The sequence below is a fragment of the Cyprinodon tularosa genome, unplaced genomic scaffold (assembly GCF_016077235.1).
Source record: "Cyprinodon tularosa strain WSP-4 unplaced genomic scaffold, ASM1607723v1 ctg298, whole genome shotgun sequence".
Lineage (NCBI taxonomy): Eukaryota > Metazoa > Chordata > Actinopteri > Cyprinodontiformes > Cyprinodontidae > Cyprinodon > Cyprinodon tularosa.
The window spans coordinates 3,422-30,007 of NW_024039005.1; the positions used below are offsets into that span (position 1 = coordinate 3,422).

The 26,586-nt window shown below is 38.1% G+C and overlaps 1 protein-coding gene across 4 annotated transcripts in view; it reads left to right on the plus strand.

Annotated features, from left to right (window-relative positions):
• The first annotated feature begins 3,783 nt into the window (after window positions 1-3,783).
• Window positions 3,784-26,586, plus strand: part of eps8l2 (EPS8 like 2) — a 40,867-nt gene continuing 18,064 nt past the window's right edge. The window contains exons 1-6 of one of the 4 annotated variants that reach the window (XM_038291312.1): window positions 3,784-3,936; window positions 8,975-9,028; window positions 9,426-9,472; window positions 17,135-17,199; window positions 24,982-25,143; window positions 26,432-26,581. In XM_038291312.1, coding sequence (XP_038147240.1) covers window positions 8,979-9,028; window positions 9,426-9,472; window positions 17,135-17,199; window positions 24,982-25,143; window positions 26,432-26,581 — 474 coding nt within the window. In that variant the 5' untranslated portion in view covers window positions 3,784-3,936; window positions 8,975-8,978. Of the gene's footprint in view, window positions 3,940-4,608; window positions 4,708-8,974; window positions 9,029-9,425; window positions 9,473-16,795; window positions 17,051-17,134; window positions 17,200-24,981; window positions 25,144-26,431; window positions 26,582-26,586 lie in introns of those variants that run through there. The other 3 variants (XM_038291313.1, XM_038291314.1, XM_038291315.1) reach the window with 3 other exon arrangements.

Genomic DNA, 26,586 nt, shown 5'->3' on the forward strand with positions numbered 1-26,586 from the left:
ATAGATAGATAGATAGATAGATAGACAGACAGACAGACAGACAGACAGACAGACAGACAGACCTAGGTAGGCCTCGATGCACACCATAGATCTACTGAAGTTCATCTTCCAGCCAGCAGGTGGAGACATTTTGCTTGAAATTTTGAGGAGGAAAACCAAAATGGCGGTCTCCAACAGGTGTTTTGATCCGTTGCTATAGTTACAGTAGTTCCAGCGCTGAAAACGTTATGAAACCCGTTTAATAAAATAGCTGCCTCTGCCTTACTTAATTGTGTTTAATAAAAGGTGTTAGTTAGTCTGCAGGAAGGTTGTAGGTTTGATTTCCTTCTGTGGTTTAAAATGGAGAACAGGAGGAACCTTTGACCTCCACCTGAGGGATGAAAAAATGAGTCTCTTAGTCTTTTTTAAAGGAACGTGACCAAACCTGAGTTCCTCTGCAATCTGAACATTTTTTCTTTCTTAAATTGCGTTTATATCCCAAATGCAATTAACTGCCCAGTCCTGTTTAAATGAATAGAATATTTTCTGCTATTTTTAATTATCTGTCTGAACTTCAGAAATCATTTTCACTGAGAGGATCCTGCAATTTATGTTTATGTTTTTCATCATTTTTATGTTTGATTAGAAATAATCTGGGGATAATCTGGCAAATTAAAGTATCTGTTTCCGACATATGGGGGAAAAAAACAGTTCTTTATCAGATTAAGCTCCATGGATGCTGATTGACAGGATATGCTGAGCTAATTAGCAGGTTTGTTCTGAACAGCCTGACAGCAGAGAGCTTTCCTTTGTTCCCAGAATGGCTGCCTTTAAGGCCGCCTGCATTATTCACATGGATATCATTTAACCCAGTGACACACATGCTGATAGAATATCAGCTCATTCTCACTTTGTTCTGCTGAAATTAATTCAAATTCCTGCTGAAATCCATGGAAAAGTCAATCACAGGCGCAGAAAGCTCCTTTTTATGGATCTGCAACTATTTTTTTAGATAATTGTTTATTTTTGTACATAGATGAATGATATTTCAGTGTTTTAATTTGCTCTTCTTTCTTTCTTTCTTTTGGATTCTGTGAATGGAAAGATATAATATATTTAAGGCTTTGAACAAAGTAAAATTAAAAGATCAAAAAGATTCTCCTTGGAGAGATTTTTTAAAGTTGATTCTGAGGTGAAATGGGGATTAATTTAGAGAAACCATTGACTAAAAATGTTGGTGATTTAAAATGGAGAAGTTTGCATGGTATTATTGCTGTTAATGTTTTTATTTCTATTATTAATCCGACTGTTTCAGATAAATGTCCCTTTTTTTATTGAGAGAAACGTTTTTCTTTCATTGATTTGTGCAATGATTTGGATTAATGGATTTATTTATGTTACTAAGAGATATTTGGAAATCATTTGGAGAAAGTTTTACCGAACAGTCTTTTATTTTAGTTTTTTATATGACAAAAGAAAAGAAAATTAGACGGTTGCTTAATATTTTTCTCTTGCAATATATTTGAGTAAAGTATTTAAAATAAGCTTTAATTTTCCCTAACTGTCTTTTTATAATTTGAAGCTGTGCTGTAAATGATGTCTGTGAAACAAACAATCTTTACCAAAGTGAAACAATCTGACCGTTTATCCAACTTCAAGCTTCTCTTCCTTCAAATCTTTGCAATTTCCAGGTTTTATTTTGAAACTCAGATTTCTGTAAAGATATTTGCCCTAAATTCAAAATAAGCTTTTGATTTTATTCATTAAAACAAATCTGTAGGACATCTGCAACCTGAATAGTTCTTAGCAAAGGACCTTTAGTTTTAATGTGTTACCTATTATGTCCAGCAGAGGGCATAAAATGGGACTAGTTAAGCATGTTTTTCATTTTTTTTTTTGTTTAAATTTGAGTGTTAAGATGATTAAAAATGTAATTTAAACCATTTTTCAGACCTTTTCTGGATTTTAACACCTTTCAACCAAAACAATGTCGTGAAATAACATTATCTAATGTATATAGATAATGTATATAATAGAGAAATATAAAATAACAAAAGAATAATGTAGATATTTAAAGCTGGATTAATGGTTTCCTGGATGAATTTGATGTCTTTTCTGATCTGATCTCAGTGTTTGTCCTTTAGCTCTACATTTTCATCTAGCAGGTGATTTCTCAGCACTGAAAGCTAAAGTTAATGATCAAACCCACTGACAAGGCTCCCATAGTAACCACTTTCTAAACAAATCACATATCACAGTGGTTGAGCAATAGGTGAGCACAGATAAACACTGACTGTAGGTCGGCTGAGCTGCAGGATTCCCTCAATCCTTTTAGCTGAAACACCTGCTGATGTCATTTGCTCTGATGTTGATGCATTTCTATTGAAATGGCTGCATAGAGGTGATTCTAAATGAGAGGTGATTAATGAAGCTGTCCATTCAGTCACTCTGAGGAAGACAGGCGGTTCAGACCAGCCTCCTCCGCCTAAGAAAACAACTTCAACAAATTCCTGTTTTTTTCATTTCTTTTTTTATTTTGATGTTTCATTCTTTGTGTGCCATAAAAGTCCCCAAAGACACATAGAACATATTGTGTGTTGTCACTGGTCAGGGTTTAGAAAATTTACTCTCCATCGTTTCTGTTGTCCCACAGCATCACTACCCCCCTTCCATGCATAGTGATCAGTGTGCAGCTGTTAAAAGTCTTCTTTTGTAAATATATGCCTGCAGTTTTGGGCAGTTGTGCATATATTCCAATCTGGTGGAAGCTGTTGCATCTTCCCATGCAGTAAAATCACATTTGTTGATCATTGCAATGGGAAAAAATTCAGCGACACCAAGATGGCTGAAACAGGGAAAAAGATCAAACATGATATGATTTCTACATGCAGAGGAACCGACAGGATACCAACCGGAAAACTCTGTTACATCTAGATCTATGCAGCAACTTTGTTGGTATATTGATTTTTTTTTACAAATAAAATGCACTTGAATGGACAGAAAAATATTTTTTATTGAATAAAGATTTCTTCAAACCTTGTTTTACATTCCTAAGCATAAAAACAAATATTAAAAAAAACTCTGAGTTTATCCTAATTCATGCACAACAGAGTTAGTTGGTTTAAGAGGTTTTAAACAGATATAAATACTTAAAGAAATGGTTTTATGATACATAATGAACAATGAATAAACACATGAGTGCATCGATGTTGGCCTATAGGTGAAGAATACATAAGTTAGTTATAAACAATTACAGATAGTGTAAACTCTACGGTCATAAAATCATGCAGGATAAGATAAATGGAAAAGATTGGACAAACATTCGCTTCATCTCTTCTGGAAAGTGGAAACTTATCAGTTTAATTTCTTTATTCTTTAAAAAAATTAACATTATCATAAAAAAACCTTCCTGCTTTCATTTCCTGCCTTTTCTTTGCTAATATTTGTTAAAGTTTTTTACATTAATCCTGAGATGAAGCCATTTAAAATGAAAGATACTTAACTTTATAAGTTATTATAGATTATTATTCATTTAATGATTGTATTTATTTACTGTATAAAAGAGAAACTCTCTCCTGTGGCAACAAATAGTCAATACGGGGGGGGGGGGGGTTGAATTTAATCAATAAATTGTGTTTCTGTGTTTCACAGCAGCATGTTATAATGTATTATAATGTATTTACAGTAATTGGTAAATCTTCAGGCAGTTCAATCAGCCCGCTAGTGAGGTGTGAGCTTAGCCCCGCCCCCTCCCTGCACCTGGCCAGTCAGCATTAGTCACCTGCCCCGCCTCCACAGGTGACAGTTCACCGCTGAAGGCTCGTTTAAAGCTTCACCTGAAACTCTTCCTCAGGTTTTCTGCCTCTCACCTCTAAGATGTTCTGCTGACGTCGCGTCTGAACTCACGTGCGTCACTTAAAGGTCCGACCTGCAGAAGAAGCTCTGGAAGTTTCTAAGGTGGTGAGAAAACATCTGTCTGGATGTGTTGTCTTGTTATGAAGCTGTTTCTTTAATCAGGTCAGTTATTATCGGTCAGTAGGAAACTCGATCTGTTGGCGGATGATTGACTTTCATCTTTTAAAGTTATTTATTAGTATTTTCTTTTCTAACTCTGCAGAGCATCTTCTGTTACATAACCTGTTATTACAAAACGATAATCTGCTGTAACTGACTGGTGACTCAGCAAAAAATAAGATTAAAAAATTAAAAACATGATTTTAAACTCATTTACAGCTATTTTCATTTTGTCAGCTGCTGATTTCTGCCTCTAATCGGTTTTTTTCTTTAACTTTCATCATAACTGCTTTCATCTCTTTGGTGGAAATGAGTTCATCTATTTCTCAGGTGGTTCAAGCAGCTGAGCTGTTTGCAGGTTTACCTGCAGCTCAGGTGTGAATCATGCTTCATCTAATGGACACTATTATTTACAGGCTGATTGAGTTAATGGCCTCTTATCTCCTTCCACCTGCTCTTTCAGGACCTGCGGAGCAAAGTCCACGTTGGTCATGTAAGACCAACACCAGGTGTTGGTGGAGCTCCCTCAGGTCATGGCTGTCAGAGTTTTTCATGTGAACTGACTGAATACAGCTAAAGCCCAGCCTGGCTGAGATGCATGCTGCTGACTGACTGGTTCCTGGCTGACTGACTGGTTCCTGGCTGCTGTTATTCCTTCAGCTGAGGAACCACAACTAAAATCCTTATTAGGAGCAGAAGTTTATTGTGTTGGAGGTAATTCTGGGCTTTGCACAGAAAGCTCCTGCTCTGCAGGTTTCTGCTTCAGCCTGAACAGCTTTTATAAACTCTGCTTTTATATATTTGTCTGGACTTGATCTTCTAAAGTTTTCTTTATCTTGTTTTTGCCAACAGAAGGATTTTATATTAAGCTGTGGAAAATATGCAGTAACATTTATTTCTGCGTTCAGTTGTTTTGTTGTCTTTATTGTGAAAATCCTCCTCCTCTAACGTTGTTTTATTTATTGCAGCTCTGCCTTTAGATAACAGCACCTTTATTTTTATCTTCGCTGACTGATGAAAATCTGCATAAATCTCTTAATTGAATGTTCAGATTTTTAGGAGCAATTTGGAAAACGGATATTTAATCTAAATGTATATAAATAATCTGAAGACTAAAGCTGATTATTAGGTTTTAAATATGTTTCAGATGCATAGATTTTAAGAGAATTAAGTCTACGTAGAAATGTGGGAACATGTGGGATTTTTCCAGGTAATGACTAATTGCGCGTCATTTGCTCCGTGTTGGTTTTTAACTTTGTATCTTTCTTATAAACTAGCCAGAGGTGACTAATGTGAAACTTTGAGCTGAGCTGATATGCACACCCACATCATTTATTATTGCAGAAACAGATTGCAGACCTTTATAACCTTATTATGTAACGGTGTAACGCTCACTAACAAGCGGCTGAACAATAGAGCTGAAATGACTATAGAGCAGTTTTAAAAGTTTAAAGGATAACCAGCATCTTCTTCAGGTGCTTTTGTTGGACTGATTGTTTATGCATAAAATGCCCTCCACACCTATCGTTACCGTGGTAACAATGCGTAAACAAATGTGATACCTCTTTGTGTCTGACCTTCCTCCACATCTTTCCTCCTAATGTCTTTTTCTTTCTGCTTCTCTTCCTTTCACGCCTTCTTTTCCTTCTATCTGCACTTTATTCCTTTCTTTCCATCCTTTCTTCCTTTTCTCCTCCTTTTATTGCTAATGCTATTCTTTTCTTTCTTTCTTTTTCATTCCGTCCCTCTTTCATCCCTTATTTTCTTGCCTTTGTTCTTCATCTTCATTAAATCTGTTTCTGGTTTTTATGTTTAAAGCAAAGTTTCCTAAAAGTAGATAAATAAAAATATTGTGTTTTATGTGGACAGAAAAGAGCAGAGTAGCTGCTACAAATTCTAGTTGTTAATATGAGCAAATTAAAAGTTTAATAAAACCTCATAAAACATATTTCATGCAGCGCTTTTAATAAATGTAAAATAAAAACAAACAAAAAACACGTATAAATCCAAACTGTGTTGATAAAATGATCTATTGGGATTCTGCAGCTTTACTTTCCTTAACTACTAAAGTTTTACTTTAACTCCGACAGTTTGAATCTAAGTCAGTAGCTCGTTCTTTAATTTTAATCATTTTAATGTTAAAGTCAGAACCTCTCAGACTGGCAGGTAATTTACACCTTATAGAGTCAAACTTAGTTTGCATGGCTGGTAAATATTTACTGACCGTTTTCTCCAACAGCTGAGCAGATTTACACTCGGTAGAGTTTACTCTGAGTCAAATAGATTGACTCTGAACTTCTAACAACACATTTTCTACTTTGTACCAGTTGCTGAATATAGTTTACAGCTAAAATATGTTAAAAGTTTTTATCAAATACTTTCTTATTGGATCAGATTGTCTATAAAGCTGATGTTAGTTTTCAATGACTTCCTGTTTACCTGTGGAGAAAATAAAAAGGGACACAGACGCCATTTTCTGTTAGTCAGTCTTGAAAATGGGAAACGCAAGAGAACAGGGGGGGGTCTTATTGAACAGATTGTTTTTAATAAATCTGTTTCTTTTATTATTTAGTCTTATTTTTCTACTGTCACGCCTTCTATGTGGGACAATAGAGGCCTTTTCTCCTTATCTGACCACAGAACTAATGAACGGCAGCAGAGGGGCCCCCTGGGGTCCCCAGGGCTCCAAATATTTATTTTATGCTTTTAGCAGACATTATTCCTGGGAGGGCTGATAAATGTGAAGGTTGCTGTACGTCTCAGGATAAAGCCGTCGCTGTGAGGCAGAAAGCATCCTGGTGATTGCAGCTGCTCAGGTGAGCTGTGAGGCTCCACACCTGGCGGCAGGCCAGAGCCGCCAACAATGGCGTGGAGAGGTGACGAGCGCAGAGATGAGAGCAGGAACAGGAATGCTCTCCTTTCATTTCTTTCAGAGGATTTTAGGAGATTGCTGCTTAAAGTGGTTTTGTTTTCTGATCTGCACTCAGAGCCTGGCTGTAAACGCACCTCTGACTGTCCGTATTTATCAGGCCAACACCTTCAGCTGAACGGTGACTAATGGCGTAGAGCCCAACAGGATCCCAGGTTCCTACTGTCTAAAGCGTTCAGAGTGCAGCTGATGCAGGATCCTAACCTGCTACCTGTCGATGATGCAAGTAGAGACGTTACCTTTAAGCAGCCTTTGAATGTCGCATCAGGTGATATTCATTGCAACTGATTGCTCTCCTTTCTTATTAAAAACTGAAACAGTTTAACCTAATAACAGCATTAATGCTTCAATGCAACAAACTTTTTAAGATGTTTTCTCTGCAGTAGATTAAAGCTGAGGAATATTGTTCTTTTCACTCAGAGATCAGTTTATTGTGTAACTCGTCTGTTCACACATTCAGAGCCAAAGTCCTGAGGTGGAAGGGCGTGGGAAGCTTTGCCTTTCTGCTCCTCCTAGTTCCTCACCTTTAGAGGCATGACTCCTTCTGCAGCATGAAGGAGCTGCAGTTCTGCATGCATAGTTATCAGTGGACTGGATTTAATTACGCAGCCTGCATCTCTAGCTGTGGAGCATCTCTGCCTTCAGAAGTGAGAATGAGCTGGAAAAGGCTTTTTTCTTTATGATATAATCTCAAAGTTTAAGATCTAAATAAAAAAAAAAAACAACAGTAGCTCATTATTGTAAAGTAGAACAAAAATGATGCTTTTATGGTTTCTCCCCTTTTCATTCTATATCCAACAGGAACTAACCTTCAGATGCTCTAAAAGCTAAAAAAAGAGTTTTCTAAAATACTTCTGTTCTGTGAAAAGCATCAGAGGCAATTAAAGCATTATGATGATGACAAAAGATCAGGGAAAGTTTTAGAGAAAGAGCTACTTTATTCTAATTTTTATTACTTTGAATTCTGTATGCATTTATTCTTAGTTTATTTTATATTTTGGGGAATTATTTACAGAATTTATTTGGAGATTAATAATCTTTTATTTTTTTGTTCCTTTGTTTTAATTTTTGTTCGTTTTTATTTTTATTACGCTTCAATATTGGAAATAAATGAAAACTACCTGCGTCCCTCTGCTGCAGGAGGATAACCAGCCCTTTAGTCACAGTCAGAGAAACAGGACTACACTGGAAAACAGGTCAAGCTCCAACATCTAGAAACAAAGGTGTTGATGGCAGCAGCACAGCTGATATTTCTCTCCAGGATGGAGTCACAGCCAAACAGGAACAGACCAGATGAAGCTACTATGAGAAAAAGCAGAGAGAGCAGAACGTTAGAGATTGAACTAACAGATTCTGCAGAGTGGGAGAATAGAGATAGAATGAAGCAGAATGATGAAAAGGGGTCCCTATGTCCTCCAGCAGTCTAAGCCTGTAGCAGCACAAATGGAGAAAATAGCTCAGGATGTATTTTGGACATAAGAAAGGTGGAGCTAAGGAGAGACGCTTGTCTACTAGTAAGGTGCCTTCAGAGCATAAGGTGAGCAGTTCAGGTTCCTGGGGGCCGTAATCTGGAACATTTAGATTTTCCTTTGGTTCAACAAACTGGAATCAAGTAATTCGATAATTAAAAGGACTCTGGAAGAACCGACTGCAGACTGAGGAGGTAACTCAGCCGTTTGATTCATTGGACCAAGGGTGAATCTAAAAGTGTCAGGATCCCGGCCCCCAGGAAGTGCAATTGCCCCCCCCCCCCTGCTTTAGAGGTTATTTAAGTGGAAACATGAATTTAGCCATAATGTTTGTGGGTGGTTGAATCATAAAGATTTATTTATGTAACAACCTGTTTGTGTAACATTAATTTAAATAGAAGTCTGATGATATATTAATGAACATAATGTCTTTGTTAGTTTAGCTTGAATTCTTTAAGTGTTAAAATGCTAACAAATTAAAATAACCAAATACCCCCCCCCCTCCAGGTGTTTCCTCCTGTATTCTCTCGTTAACCTTAGACCTTCCTTCATTCTGACTCTGCTCTTCCTGTTTGTTCACCAGGTAGATGCCTGAAATCATGAGCGGCGCCTCAGGACCTCAGTCTAGGCAAGCAAAGTGAGTTTCACGCACTCAACACATTCCTGCGGTCTCCCTCAGGTTCGCTGCCTTTCCATGTGCAGCCGCCTCCAATGGCTCCGGTTGGCGGAGAATCACTAACCCAGTTTGGGAAAGGTGGTGCAGGTCAGGGACTTTGGGCACAGAGCTGCTCTGTTCACAGTTGTTTGCTTTGCTACCCCCCCCCCCCCCCCCACCCCTCCTCAGTTCCTCCTCCCTCTGATTCTCCTTGGTCTCTAAGCTTCTATTCGAATGCAGCCTGTCTGGCTGCATGTGTGAGCAGAGAATAGAGCTGATCAGAACTGGAAGCGTTTGAAGGCGTCTGGACGGCATTTTGGTTTAAGGAAGAGAAGATGAAGGGTTCCCAGCGTAACCCCCCCTCCTCTTGTCATTGCAGTGGAGTTGCCAGATCGGACAGCAAGCTCAGCGCCAAGGCCCTCTATGGTAAGCCTGGCTTTTATCAAGAACCTGCCTTTATACACCCTGATCCTCATTGATTGATTGATTGATTGATTGATTGATTGATTGATTGATTGATTGATTGATTGATTGATTGATTGAGCTCACTGTGGAGAAATGCTCTGGTTATATTATACCTACCTTCACCGCTGGAAACACCTCTAGAGGATTTAGTTTATGGAAATAAAACAACTTTTCATGAATTTATTTGGTCTCTAAAGTTGATCTAATGATAAACATGTTTAGCAGAATTCAAAGCCCTGCTGATGTTTTATAATGTTTCTATTTATGCTGCTTCAGACAGAATAAATCATGATAGCGCTGTCAGAAACACGTTCATGACTTTATGTGCAGCTCAGTACCAATAAGTTGATGATTGCTTCGTAGGAAACAGTTTCCAAAAGTTTCTACATCTGAAGAAGGTTCTGAAACTCCAGAGCATCCTGTAAACATTTAAAGGCTGCAAAAACGTTTTCATCTATTTGGCATTTGATCAAATAGAGGAAAATGATCCTTTTGTCAGTAATTGTGTGACTGATGTTCATTTATAGTAGTTTGAGTTAATCCTACATGAATGATAAAAGTGGCATAAAAAGCACTGAAAACATGAGTCATTTATTTCTCTAATATGCTGCAGGCAACCTGCTAGAAACTTATGTTATAAAACTAAGATATTATGAAATAAGATGTACTGTTGCTAACCAAGCTAAAAATAAACAACATAGAGATACTCTCAGGTATGAAGTTAAATCGCTTCTATTAAGCTCAAACCAAACTAAGACTGAGCTGTGATTTTTTTACACATTTGAATCTTTATGCTCTTTAGATTTTGTGGATCAACTCTAATGTTGACTCAAATCACAACAGTAGTGCACATGCCATGCAAATGAGTCAGTGAGGAAATCCAGAGCTTTCCGTGTGATGCTGCTCTGCTGTGCAGCTTTATTGGACTCTCACAGCCCCTCCCCCCTTAAACACATCTGCATAATCACTAACTGATGGATTAAAACCAAATGGACCAAAGTTTCGCTCAAGTTTCTGCCCAGTTTGGTGACGCCCAGTTAGAAAAACAGGTTAATGGGAGTGAAAGGGAGTACTTAAAGCTACCTGGACTGTTCAGCTGCACATATATGCAAGTATTAGCTGTGGTGTCCATTAGCGTCTGCGAGTCGTGCTTCTCATGTGAACCAATCTCATGTTTTTACTGCATTCCTTAAATACATGGCTGTGAAGGTGATATTCAAGGGATGCAGAAAAGTATTCATAGCATAGAGTCTGTGGGCCCTGCCTACATAAGGCGTTTTTTTTTTAATGCCAAATGACTGAGAGGGTAGAAGCTGAAGTGCAGGGTGTGTCTGTTTTTAATGTGCGGCTGGAACAGGGTGGGGATACTCCGGCATTGCAGGTGAATAAAAGGCATATTGAGAAGTGAAAGGAAAAAAAAAAGGCAACCTCTGCTGAGTGACCCTCCCTTCTTTGCTCCAGACATGAGCCGCCACCTCCTTCCACACAGAAAAACATTTCCAGCCTGTCGTCTCAAATAGAAACCAACACAAAGGGACATCAGGACAATGCTCTTTCATCTGTTCTTCTAAATTTAGAACCGCCTCAGAGGGCAGCTGAAGGTGCAAAATGTGCCGCTAAAAACATCTTTAGGCTCTTTATTTTCCATCTATCCTCAGGATGCAAACACCCCACCAGTGATCTTTGGGTCGCCCCCTACAGTGCATGTGCTGGGCTGTTCTTCAGTGGTTGAGCTCATACTGAGGGACAGATGGTCTCTGCCGTCTGTCCACAGGGTCACCCGTCCTCCCAGAGAACCAACCGTCTATAGCAGAGCTTGATAAAGCGTTGAATAAACGTAAAGTAGAATAATCTCACGTATGCAAACTTTCCCCATAACTCAAGCATTGCAGGACAGAAGTGATGCAAATGACCATCAGGTCCTCTATTCTGATCTCTTATCAGCTTCTGTGGAAAGACAGAGTTTGACTTTAATCGCTGATTGGCTTTAGACTCAACCACTGAGATACGTTTTTAATTCTGTTGGAGTTTTTAGTCTTTAACTTAAAAGCTAAACTCTTCTAATTCCTTTTTTCTTTGAGTAAACTCCTGATTAGGGGCGTTTCTGGGCAAACCGTATCTTAAATGTAGAAAAGACCCCAAAAAAATCCTGCTAGAGAATGAAAACGAATTTAATGTAAAGTTTTTGGTTGTTTTTTATCTGATAATGCGTCATGACCAGGATGCACTAACTGCAACAATCTGAGGATCAGGAGAACACGCCTAAAGAGGAGCCAGGGTCCAGAAAGCTCTATAAACAAATACGTGTCATTAATGACGGCTGTGAGATAACGAGTGTTCCAGTGGAAAAAGGGAAGGTTGGATGGGATGCAGAAAAAGTTCCTCTGCTAATGTTTGCAGCTTCCAAACTGGAGGAAACATTTTAGATTATGAAGGTAAATGTTTGGATTCTCCACACGAGGTCCGTCGTCTCAACGCTAGCAGCACTAACTCTGTTAGTGGTTAAAGGCATCCTATGCAACATTTTTGAGTTAGTTAATGTGTTCCATAACATTTTGGATGATTAAATGAGTCATTTCAGGTCGAACAAAGGTTTTTTAAGCAGCCCTGGTGGTCTGTATGGGAAATACCGTACTTGCAATAGCAGGAGCCCTCGGCCTGCACCCACAGGCTCAGAAGTCTCCTGCATCGCAAGAGTCGGTCTTGCTTTTCGGCGAGAACTGCTACACGCCCCCAGTGGAAGGCATGCTCGTTGCTAGCGCAGTGGCCATATTTGTCCAGTTATCATGGCGGAACCAGCGAGAATTTTCAGACTCGAAAATTGGAACAAAATAGTCACTTACCGCAGTAGACATGGTGATTCGTTGCGTTCGCCTGTCTGCTAAGCTCAAAACAACCGCGCCTGGCTTGACGGAGAAACAGCTGAGTGTATTTACCACAGTGCACTTTTACTTTCGCCCTCTGGGGGGAGTCTCGCTGGAAAATCAACATGCATAGTATACCTTTAAGATAAGATGCTAAAAGTTCATTTTTAATATTTTTTTCCTTTAATTTTTTTATATCCTATTTTACCCCATCTTCTCAGGTGTGACATCACCGCTGCTCCTATTAATATAATTTATCACTCATGAAAGGCAAGAAAAAGTTAAAGTTTAGTTTTTTATATCATCTTATTCTAAAGTGTTTGAGGAAAAAAACTAGAATTAGTCACATTTTAAGGTAAAAGCTTTACAAAAAAAAAATCAAAGATCAAATTAAATGTTATGATTATTAAGTCTTTTTATAAGGTTATGGCGGATCATCATCAAAGCTGATCTACAATCACATTTATACTATAAAATAAGCTTTTTTAATTTCAACAAGCAGTTTCTCTCCTTTTGATCAGATTAGATTTATTAAGATGGAAAACAGAACGATGAATTCTGAATTCTGTCCGTCACTTTAAAACTTTATAAGATCTGAAGACTATCAACAATTAACACTAAAATTAATACTAAAGTCAATTAAAAAATTATCCTAAGAACAGGAGAAATTACATTTCATGTTTCCTAGTTTTGCGGTTTGTTCCTAAATAAAAGGAATTTTCTTCATAAATCAAACTAGAGAAGATTTAATTGCTCAGTTTTAGTCGGTTTTGATCGTTTAAGGTGGAACATCAACCTGCTGGGTGTAAAGTGGCTTTAAATGATCGTCTGATAGACTCATGGAGGATTTTGGTCACCTGCCAGGGCGCCGTGTTTTATCATTGACTCTTCTGCAGATCGCCCCATCTGCTGGCTGAGTGGCTCTTATTGCGCTCGCTCACACGCTGCAAACTGATTGGAATGAATGTGGGTCATTAATAAGGCATCAGTGGAGCTCAGCTTTCAGAGCGACACCTGATGCCTGTTTCACCTGTGGAGCGCCAAGGAGGAAGGAAATGGAAGGAACAGATAAGACAATGAGTCTGCATCATTTGGATGGTTTAAACTAACCTGTTCTTTAATCCCAGCTTTATTCTTCATTATGAGGGTAAATATTGAAATGTAACCTGTGAACCTCGACCTACATTTTCCTAAGCGTTCTGCAAATATCGAGTCTTTTTTGATGCTGTCAGCATAAAGTGCACCATAGGGAATTTATCTGTATGAACACAAAACCCTGGATGTTGACTCTGTGAGGCAGAGGAGAGAGATGTGATATGAGAGCTACGGCGCGACTTTATTGGAACGTTTGTTTCCTTTTACATTATTCAGCTGCTAAATGGGTCAGAGCACTTTGGTGAGCTCATCCACCATCAGCCGTGATCTAAGCCGCTCACGCAACGCAGGTCTGGAGTGCTGCCATGTGGGCAGGAAAAAAAAATGGCCTCCGAAGTTTATTCCTGTTTTGTTTCGGTGCTGAGAGATTATAAACTTTACTCACTTTAAAAAACTTTTTTTATGGATTTGAAAATTCAATGAGTTAAATTTTTAGAAGTAAAAAAGGGTTAAGTGCTAAAAAAACAATGTGTCCTGGTTTGGATTAGGATTTTATGAACACTGCTGTGTAATTTAATCTCTCTATAAATAAAGCTGCTTTTTAGAAATCATTCCAGAACAAACAGTTTGGTTTAGGATATGAATAAAAAGCTTTTTTCAATTCTATTCAGTTTATTTCTATAACTCCAATTCCCAACATGTTATATCAAAGCTTTATCAAAAAAAAAAACCAATCTAAACAGATATATACATTAAAAATAATGTTAGAAATGTTTCTGTCATGTTCATTTCATCCTTTAGGCAAAGCTTCTTTAAGGCGAGAAGTTGAGGAAAATCAGAGTCTAAATTTAAGCTGAAGATGCCTGAAAAACCTCAGACTGAAGCAAATTATTATTTTTTGTTGATTTTTCTTTTTTACAGGACAGTTTTTATGTGTTCTTTGTTTTCTATTCAGTTTATTTCTATAGCTCCAATTCCCATCATGTCATCTCAGGTCACTTTATAGATCCAGATCAACCAGATCATCCAGTCAGATTGATTCAAAGTTTCCTATCTAAGGAAAACCAGCTGATTGCATCGACTCATTGACTCTTCAGCAATCCCTCACACTAAGCATGCTTGTAGCGACAGTGGAGAGGAAAAACTCCCTTTGAACAGGAAGAAACCTCCAGCAGAACCAGGCTCAGTGTGAGCGGCCATCTGCTGAGGCCCACTGGGGTTCAAGGAGACAGAAGCAGACATAGAAAAAGAAGCATAGATACAAAAGGCAACTGTCAACCAGCTCCACAGGCGGCCCCGTCCAGGAAACACACAGCCAGGCAGACGAGCTCCGAGCCAGCTCCCATGTCAGAGGATGAAGAGAGCACATCCAGTTAGTCACAGTCAGAGAAACAGGACTACACTGGAAAACAGGCCAAGCTCCAACATCTAGAAACAAAGATCATACATACATTTGCAATACATTGTTTTGTGTCGCAAAGGTTTTTAAAACAGATTTTGGGTATTTTAAAAATCTGAAAATCTAACTTCCACTTCAGGGAAACAGAGTGTGGCAAAGCTGCAAAGACCTGACAGCCTCAGTAAAGGAAACGTTATTCAGAAAGCAGCTCATCAGTCTGGCTGCTGGCAGGCTCCACAAATCTGCCCTAAATAGACGAAGTCTTTGTTAGAACTTTTTGGCGACATGCTAAACTAATTTGCCAAGAACATAAAACAAAAACAGTGACGGCAGCATCATTCCAGGAGGATGCTTACTGTTGGTGGGAAGTCTGTTGACATTAAATTTTGGACAATCATCAAATAAAAACTGCAGGAGTCTGCAAAGGCTTGAGGCCGAGCAGGAAATTCACCTTTTAGCAGCAAAGACAAAATCCTGGTGGATTGGATTCAGCTGTTTTCCAACAAAAGGTTTTATTCTAGATGTGTTCAGCTTGTAGACGCAGACTGAAATCATTTTTTAGTGTCCTAATTTTCTTAACTGCACATCATGTCTTTCTCTTTTTTTCTTCTGTTTTCCATTAATTGCTAATGATGCTCTCAAACTTCCCCTCCTTTGAAAAATCATCCATGAAGCTATTGCTTAGCTGGAGGGTTCTTCCATGGAGGGGATATTGCTTCCCAGATGCTCTATGGAGCGGTAGCCATTTTTAACATAGATTTATAACGTACAGATGTTGTAAATGTTTTAAGTCTCCTTTCAATGCTCTGAGATTGCAGTCCTTGATAACTGTTCAGTATTTCATTTTCTTCTGTTGTAAACTTGCCTCTTGCTACCGAAAACGTTTCCCACTGTGGTACAATAAATGATTATTGATTTATTTACATTATTTAATATTAATTTGATAGAGGCAGATAAAAAGAAAGAAACATAGATAATTCTTACAAAAATAATCCGATGCTTTATCACAGTGTTTATAGCCAGCGGCTAATTTGCAACATCTATTCCTACGAGGGATTTTATTGATTGATTGACTTCATTAAGCTCAAAGTCGAGAAATTTATTTGTTACATCAAATTGTCAAAAAGAAGAAGAAGGTGCCAATGGAAGAAAAGGTCCGTGTATATATATATACATGGACCTCCATATATTTATATATATATATATATATATAGCAGGAGAATGAATTATACCAAGATTGTAAAAAAATATATAAACATTTTGAATTTAAGATTACAATTTTTCAGTCTGTCAGTCTGCTCTATAATCCAGAACTCCTCAAGTGGAAAAGTTTTAGTTTTAACTTGTTTAATTTCCTAAAAAGTCTTCTTTAAAACCTTTGGGTATCAGATTATTAATCGATTTATCAAATAAATAATCGACTGATTAATCGATTGGCAGAATAATCGTTGGTTGCATCCTTAATGCTGAGTAACTGTAGGAGTCGCCTGTAATAAACCGTTAAACATCTTGGAAAACATTCAGTTTTATAGACTCTGCTATTAGAAAACTCATCTATTTTAAACTTTCCATGTCAAAGAAAATCTGCAGACTTTTTAGATTTTGCTTTAAAGTAGATTAAAACTTTTACTCTGTTCCTTCAGGAAATACTAGAACTTTGCCTCATTTGTAAAGAATAATCATAGAATGATGGACTTCATTTCTTAAAGTCTGTCTAGAATCTTAGATCTATAGTTAGATTTTATGAAGGCGGAAGTAAGGCCATGGTTCTCATTGATCTTTGAACCTATAATAAATCTGAGCTTATGAGTCCAGCCCAGCCTGTTCAATGCCAACTCTGACAACATTATGAGATGTTGGAAGGCAGATCTAGATAGACGCTTTACTGGGATTTAGGATTAACTTTTATCAAGATTTGCTTCTTTGGATCGCGACACTTTTTACTTATTGTGCTTATTTGCTAAGGTTGAGTAGTTTGTGTCACCAGAGGAAAAACATGACATGAAGTCTCTGAAGTGATTGCCTTCCTATCTGTGTGACCAATCTGAATCTGACTCAGATAAAAAAAAAAAAGGTTTCCAGCGTTGGTTCACTTCCTTATTTGCTGGGTGTTGTTTTCAGCTCACGCATTACTTTTTCCTTTCACCTCTTCTCTCTTCTAAAACAACATGTGGGGTCACGGTCAGTCCTGCCGTTCTTTATATTTACGGGAAAAAAGGACAATTTTCCTGCAGAAAATAAAAATATTCTTTTTCTTTCCTACAGAGCAGCGGAAAAAGTACTCCAACTCCAACTTTATCACTCATGAGACGTCGCAGTATCATGTTGAGGTAAAGTCTCTTTGATTGACGATTTAATCCTAAAGTTTAGAATTTAGATGAATGAATGAAGCATAAACTGTTTTGAAAAGTATCTGTTGTTCTAATTATATGTTTTAAAGAAAATAGGTTATTTTTATGTTTACATAGATTTGGTAACGTCTGTATTTCTGCTCGATATTTACAGCCTGTCTTTGAAATGTTCTTGAAAAGGTTTAAGTTTAGGTTAGGTTTAGGCTTAGGTTAGGTTTAGGCTTAGGTCTTAACTTTATTTGTGATCTTTGAAGTGGTCTAACTGGTGGTGATGGTAGACACCTGCAGGGTGGTGGGGGCCATCAGGCTTCTGTGGTTCATGAGGAGAAGAGGGACGTTTCACTGCTACTAAATCAAACATTACCTGTTCATTTAAAGGACCAAAGTTCTGGATTTCTATTTTTTTTTATAGGGCTCCTTGTGTTTTATTTCAATGATTTCAAGGAGAAAAACATTTTTCTCTCAGACTGTTTTGAACCATAAAACATTCTGTGGATTTTAGCCCTTTTGGTTGGAAGCTTCAGAGTTGATTTAACCTGATATTCCAGACTTTATATTCCGATGTTTAGGAATAGTTGGCAGTGTCTCAGTCTGTCTGTCGCAGTTTATTTTTCCCTCCCAGGAGCCGAATAAAAGTGCAATAATATAGAAACATAGCGTTTATATCCGAGTGTCCCTAAAGAGACGTGTTAGAAGAGGATATATATTATATGCATGTAAATAAATTTTCTAGAAGGTGTTTTTTCCTCCGTCTTTGAATATTTAAAGCATAAATCAGAAGCTCCTAAATTTAAGATTAATTTTATATGTTGCCTTTTGGCCTAATTTGTTGTTTCTGCAACATTTTCACTGGAAACTTATGAAAACACCAAAAACTATGAAGATTCATTTATTTTGGATATTACAAAAAAAAAAAAGAATGTTTTAATAATTGCTTTAATTTTGTCATTTAAAAGTTAAATACTTTATCTTATGAAGTGATTCAACTGATCTCTGCAATGACTGATAGAAAATTACAGTTATGTATCTTTAAATGACCATAACTTTATTTTTAACATAATAATCACACTAAGGCTTAAAAGAAGAAAAGTAAAATAAAGATTTAGTTTATTTAGTAATGATCCATATTAAGTATATGACATCAGAGGCAACAGTTGGCTTTTCTTACTGGTTTAGATCTTTAAGTTATTGGATTAAACTAACTCTAAGTATTAATAAAGCACTGCTGGATCACAGGCCGCTCAGATAAAGATAATTAAAACCCGAGCATGAAGTATTTTTTGCTTCACAAAATCTGTAAAAACCTGGAAAAAAGGTAATTTTTTCTTAAATGCCTAATGTGAAAATTAATATAAGTAATAAGTAATTAAGAGAACTGAGCTTGATCTATAAAAGTCTGTTATTTAGCATCTATGAAGTTATATCTTCCTGTTTTTGTTTGTAGAGTTCTATAAGCCAGTGTGGCACTTCAAAAAATTCATTTATTGATTCATTCATTCATTAATAATGAATGAATTAATTAATTAATTCATATCTAATTCTACGTTTTCGACCTGGTTCCTTTTAAGTAAACTATGCATATTAGGATGTGGTTATAAATAGGGGGAAAGGAAAGAGTTAGAAAAGCTTTATTAATTAAAGGGTTAGGGTTATGAATGTATTTCCTGTTAACAGCTGCTGGTCACAGAGGAGGAAGATAAAGAGTCTATCATGAAATTATCCTGGTCTGTTCTTTAGACCAGAGATTAAAGCTCACATCATGATGTCTGAGATTTACAAGAGCGTATAATAAAACAATCAGCGCTGTGAAAGCGGGCGTGTCGGGCGTCTACGCCGCTGGAAGACGTGCTGTTGGTCAGTCATTGCCTCTGAACTCTGTTCCAACCAATTTAGATGAAACGCCTCTTTATTGTTGCACATGTGCAGGTCATGAGACCGAGGCTCCGCTGCTGCTTTTAAAAGCAGCAATAAAAAGACCTAAACTCAAATTTCACCCAAAGATGTAAAATCTGGATTTATTAATAAATATTAATAAATAATATTAATAAACTATTAGTAATGGGTATTACAGTATTGCATTGTTAATGAGAGAACAGATAGTTTTTTTATTTGGTAGCATTAGGTGTGGGGGTGGTTCTACTTCTGCTAGCAGATTCGTTCCCTCAGAGCATTAAAGATGATATCAGAGAGAAAGAAAACCTGGAAAACCTGGAAGCCTTTAGATGACATCACAGCTGGTAATTATTTTATTTTCAGGAATCATTTCTGGCCAAATATAAAAGCTTCAGTGAAGCTGAATTTAATCTCATTTAAAGCCACAGAACCAACTGACATTAACATTTTATAACAATCAGATAACAAACACTGCCTTCAAAAATCAATTCATGCTTTCAAAACTTTTTATTTTTATCTTTCTACTTTTTCCATAAAAAAAATAAAGGAAATGAAATTTAAATTTTAATAAATTTATTGGAATTTTAATAATTGACCAACAGGAAGTAAATGGTTAATGGCCTCTAATTATATAGTCAGGAGACTTGACCAAAGCACTTTACTCTACACTCATTCACTCACACAATCATTCACTCACACACTCATTCACTGACAATCATTCACTAAGTCATTCACTCACACACTTATTCACTCATTCACTCACACACTCATTCACTCACACACTCATTTACTCATTCACTCACTCATTCACTCACACACTCATTCACTCACACACTCATTCACTCACACTTATTCACTCACACACTCATTCACTCATTCACTCACACACTCATTCACTCACACACTCATTCACTGACACTCATTCACTCACACACTCATTCACTGACACTCATTCACTCAGTCATTCACTCACACACTTATTCAGTCATTCACTCACACACTCATTCACTCACACACTCATTCACTCACACACTCATTCACTCACACTTATTCACTCACACACTCATTCACTCACACTTATTCACTCACACACTCATTTACTCATTCACTCACTCATTCACTCACACACTCATTCACTCACACACTCATTCACTCATTCACTCACACACTCATTCACTCACACACTCATTCACTGACACTCATTCACTCAGTCATTCACTCACACACTTATTCAGTCATTCACTCACACACTCATTTACTCACACACTTATTCACTCATTCACTCACACTTATTCACTCACACACTCATTTACTCATTCAGTCACACACTCATTCACTCACTCATTCACTCACACACTTATTCACTCATTCACTCACACACTCATTCACTCACACACTCATTTACTCACACTTATTCACTCACACACTCATTCACTCACACACTCATTCACTCATTCATTCATTCACTCACACACTCATTCACTCACTCATTCACTCACTCACACACTCATTCACTCACTCACTCATTCACGCACACACTCATTCACTCACTCAATCATTCACTCACTGACTCATTCACTCACACACTCATTCACTCACACACATTTTCACTCACACACTCATTCACTCACACACCTTTTCACTCACACACTCATTCACTCAAACACTTATTCACTCACACACTCATTCACTCACACACTTATTCACTCACACACTTATTCACTCACACACTCATTTACTCATTCACTCACACACTCATTCACTCATTTGCTCACTCATTTACTCACACACTCATTTACTCATTCACTCACACACTCACTCACTCATTCACGCACACACTCATTCACTCACTCAATCATTCACTCACTGACTCATTCACTCACACACTCATTCACTCACACACATTTTCACTCACACACTCATCCACTCACACACCTTTTCACTCACACACTCATTCACTCAAACACTTATTCACTCACACACTCATTCACTCACACACTTATTCACTCACACACTTATTCACTCACTCACTCACTCACTCACTCACTCACTCATTCACTCACACACTCATTCACGCACACACTCATTCACTCACTCAATCATTCACTCACTCACTCATTGACTCACTCACTCATTCACTCACACACCTTTTCACTCACACACTCATTCACTCAAACACTTATTCACTCATTTGCTCACTCATTTACTCATTCACTCACACACTCATTCACTCACTCACTCATTTACTCACACACTCATTCACTCATTCACTCACACACTCATTCACTGACACTCATTCACTCACACACTTATTCACTCATTCACTCACACACTTATTCACTCACACACTCACACACTCATTTACTCACACACTTATTCACTCATTCACTCACACACTTATTCACTCACACACTCATTTACTCATTCACTCACTCATTCACTCACACACTCATTCACTCACACACTCATTCACTCACACACTCATTCACTCACACACTCATTCACTGACACTCATTCACTCAGTCATTCACTCACACACTTATTCAGTCATTCACTCACACACTCATTTACTCACACACTTATTCACTCATTCACTCACACACTCATTCACTCACACTTATTCACTCACACACTCATTTACTCATTCAGTCACACACTCATTCACTCACTCATTCACTCACACACTTATTCACTCATTCACTCACACACTCATTCACTCACACACTCATTTACTCACACTTATTCACTCACACACTCATTCACTCACACACTCATTCACTCATTCATTCATTCACTCACACACTCATTCACTCACTCATTCACTCACTAACACACTCATTCACTCACTCACTCATTCACGCACACACTCATTCACTCACTCAATCATTCACTCACTGACTCATTCACTCACACACTCATTCACTCACACACATTTTCACTCACACACTCATTCACTCACACACCTTTTCACTCACACACTCATTCACTCAAACACTTATTCACTCACACACTCATTCACTCACACACTTATTCACTCACACACTTATTCACTCACACACTCATTTACTCATTCACTCACACACTCATTCACTCATTTGCTCACTCATTTACTCACACACTCATTTACTCATTCACTCACACACTCATTCACTCACTCAATCATTCACTCACTCACTCACTCACTCATTCACTCACACACTCATTCACGCACACACTCATTCACTCACTCAATCATTCACTCACTCACTCATTGACTCACTCACTCATTCACTCACACACCTTTTCACTCACACACTCATTCACTCAAACACTTATTCACTCATTTGCTCACTCATTTACTCATTCACTCACACACTCATTCACTCACTCACTCATTTACTCACACACTCATTCACTCATTCACTCACACTTATTCACTCATTCACTCACACACTCATTCACTGACACTCATTCACTCACACACTTATTCACTCATTCACTCACACACTTATTCACTCACACACTCACGCACTGAAGGTGGTGAGCTACACACAGCTGCCGTGGGGCTCACTGCCAGCAGCCAGGCTGCGGAACGCTGGCGCCACCATCTGACCACCATCAGTAGGCCATGCAGGTGAAGTGTCTAGCCCAAGGACAGTTATCCCGGACTTGAACCGTCAACCGGCCGGTTGCAGGTTAAACTCCTACATCCGACGCCTCTGTCGCCCAGAGAAGCAGTGCATCAATCTAAAGTGTGAAAATGTTTTTTTTTAATAAATATCTAATAATTTTACAGTTTAAAAATGAGGAAACAGTATAATATGTGTCACACGGTGTTTATCAGAGCCTCTTGATCGCTTCTCCAGATAAGATCCACTGCTACCAATTGGTTTAGTGATCAGAGATAAACCAGTTTAAAGCTGGGCAGGTTACCAAACCACCAACCATTAGAAGACATGAATCCACTAAAAAGGCCCAGAACCAAGAAGAGGCCGTCCATCCAAACCCTAATATAATTAAATAATAATAGAACATTTTTATTTACAGGAGGCCAATAATAAAGCCTTAAAATCCTACTTAAAGGACAGGGACTTTTTTGTGTCAGTAGGCAACTTTACATCAGAGATGACAAAAATCACATGTGGGGTTCCCCAAGGGTCCATCCTGGGTCCCCTCCTATTCAATATCTACATGCTCCCTCTTGCTCAGTTAATAAAAAACAACAACATCAGCTACCATAACTATGCAGACGACACACAGCTTTACATCACCATGTCACCAGGTGACTATGAACCAATTCAAGCACTGAGGAAATGCTTAGAAGAAATCAATGCCTGGATGTGCCATCATTTCCTTCAACTGAATAAAAACCAAACTGAAGTAATAATCTTTGGACCAATAGAGGAGAGATCTAAAGTTAGCACACAGCTTCAGTGGCTTCAGCTAGTAACCACTGATCAGGCCTCAAATCTAGGTGTAGTGCTGGATTCAGACTTGAACCTCCAAAAGCATTTAAAGACAATTACAAGGACGGCTTTCTATCACCTGAAGAACATTTCCAGGATTAAAGGACTAATGTCTCAGCATGATCTGGAAAAACTAATCCATGCGTTTATTTTTAGTCGAATTGATTACTGCAACGGTGTTTTCACAGGTCTGCCTAAAAAGTGGATCAGACAGCTGCAGCTGATCCAGAACGCTGCTGCCCGTGTCCTCACTAAGACTAAGAAAGTAGAGCACATCACCCCGATTCTAAAGTCCTTCCACTGGCTCCCTGTATCTCAGAGAATAGACTTTAAAATCCTTCTGTTAGTCTATAAATCTCTGAATGGCTTAGCACCTAAATACATCACAGACCTGCTATCAGTGTATCAACCCTCCAGACCACTCAGGTCTTCTGGCTCCAGCCTGCTCTGCAGACCTAGAACCAGAACTAAACATGGAGAAGCAGCATTTAGTTCCTATGCTCCACTTATCTGGAACAAACTTCCAGAAAACTGTAAAAGTGCAGAAAGTCTGAGTTCCTTTAAATCAAGACTAAAAACACATTTGTTTAGGATTGCCTTCCACTGTTCTAGTTAAACAGTTCAACTAAAACATGTTTTCTTTAATCCAACTATTTTTAATATTCTTTTTTTGTTTCTGCATTTTTTATTTTATTTTATTTGTTTTTTATTTTTTCCTACTTGCTTTGATTCTGTTTTATCTTCCTGTATTTTAATCATGTAAAGCACTTTGCATTGTCTTTGTACTGAATTGTGTTATACAAATAAATTTGCCTTGCCTTAAAATTAGCATAATGTTCATAGTAATGATTTATTGCTGTACTTTGGCCTAAAATCTCAGTCAGATACATTGATTGCTGTAAAATGAAGTCATCTTGGAATATAAATATCTAAAGTTCTGCACGTTAATCAATCCTTTCCTGAGCCAATGTGGGAATCTAAAATCGTGTTCAGAAATGACTTTTTACAAAGTATATTTACAAAATGAGACGCTGGCCCACAGAGACAGACTTCTAAGTTTGGAAAGTATTTTCCTGAATGACTGAAGGATTTTATAAACGAATGTTAAACTTAAACAGCAGGAAGATTCTCTTTCTGATGATTCCAGCATTGGAATAATAATCCTGGGATTATGAGGGATACAAGTTGGTTTTTAAAGTGTGGTTAATGAAAGAGACTGCAGAGCTAAACCATGGCAGCTGGATCCCAGACCTCTGCTTTAGATGCACTATTTTAAGTTAATAAGCTTTAAAGCACTTTTAAATAAAGTTCCAGCTAATTCTATAAGTATATGAACAATAAAAAGACTCAAACGTTTGTTTTCTTCCTTTTCTGTTGGCTAGCTGCAGCTTCTAGTAGCTAACATCTGTGGTTTCTCCTTCAGCATCTCTCAACATTCGTTATGGACAAGTCAGAAGCGATCAGCACGATAGACGACGCCATCAAGAAACTGATTCTTCTGGACTCCAGGGGGAAGATCTGGACCCAGGAGATGCTTCTGCAGGTTACAGACCGATCAGTCAGACTTCTGGACTGTGACACTCAGGTTGGTTTATATTGGCACTGAAATAGGATGTAGACAGGGGCGGATTTAGGAAATGTGGGGCCCTAGGCAAAGACAGACAGGGGGCCCTCTGAATGGAGAAGACAACACATAAAACAGCCCCATTCTCCAGATAGAGAAATGTTAATAGAATAGACATCCATTCTCTGTTCTAGGTTGTGTCCCTCTCTTCTTGTCCCTTTTCTTCTTGTTTTCCTCTCTATGTTTTGTACTCAGCTGACTTTTCATGCTGTCTCTAAAGGAATGAAAGATTTTTTCCAAGCACTAAGCTCACTTAGCTGATTGCTCCTTCCTGTGTTTCCAAAAAGGCCAAAGTAAATAACCCAGTCCTTCTTTTCACTGTAGACAAGCCATGATCTGCTTATCTGTTCTCCATTTTTCATTTGGATGAAATAATAGCTGCATGAATCATGACAGCAGACAAGATAGAGGAGAGCAGGAGGCGGGGTTACCAATCTACTCGCTCTGGAGAGCAGAGTTCGCTGCTTTTAGATGTTGTCTCCAAAGTCTCCAGTAGCAGAAAAAGGTCTCTAGATTTGGCGCTAGGAGCTTTTTAGAAATCAAAGTGCTAGAGGGGTCTGAAAAGTGGCTAAATATAGCGACTAAAGCGCTAAGTTGGCAACACTGCTCTTTGCATGGTTTGTTTTCAAATGGTTTGCTGCTGTCTGTTTGGACCTTTCTGAACATGTGCAGCAAATGGACTGATCCAATATGGTGGACACTGAGGGGGGGGGGGGCTGAGACACACTTAATATTATCAGCGTTCTGATGGCATTTTAGCTAAAGGATTTTTATCAAAAACATAATTAATGTGCAGAAATAAGGAATAGTTGTATTAACCATACATGGAAACAGAGTTTTATGGGGCCCCCAGGAACTTGGGGCCGTAAGAAGCTGCCTAGTATTGCCTGATGGTGAATCCCCCCCCCCCCCCCTCCTTAGATGTAAATGAGGTTTTAGGAAATGACATTAAAACAGAAGCAGAGGTTCTATATCACCCTGTACCTACCAGTTAACAATAAATGCTTTTATCTATTTTTAGCTCATAAATTCTACTTTAGCAGTTTAGTTTTGGAGTTTGGTTTTGAGGGTGGATGACTCTAATCTGGGAGGGAAGTTTCTAGAAATGCATTAGAAAATTCTGCAGCAAACTAAATGAATCGACTATAAAGGAATAATATTTAACCAGTTTTTATAAAAGCTAAACATTTTTCTCCTTATTCAGAAAACGACTGATTTCATTTGAATCTTTGCTCTGGTTTCCATGCAGGAAGAACTGGAGAACTTTCCTCTGTCCACCATCTGCCTCAGTAACACCGTTCCCAATCAGACACGCTACCCATCGGTGCTGCTGCTGGTCTGTCAGGAGAGGGACCAGCCCAGACCAGACGTCCATTTCTTCCACTGTGATCAGGTGGAGGTGGG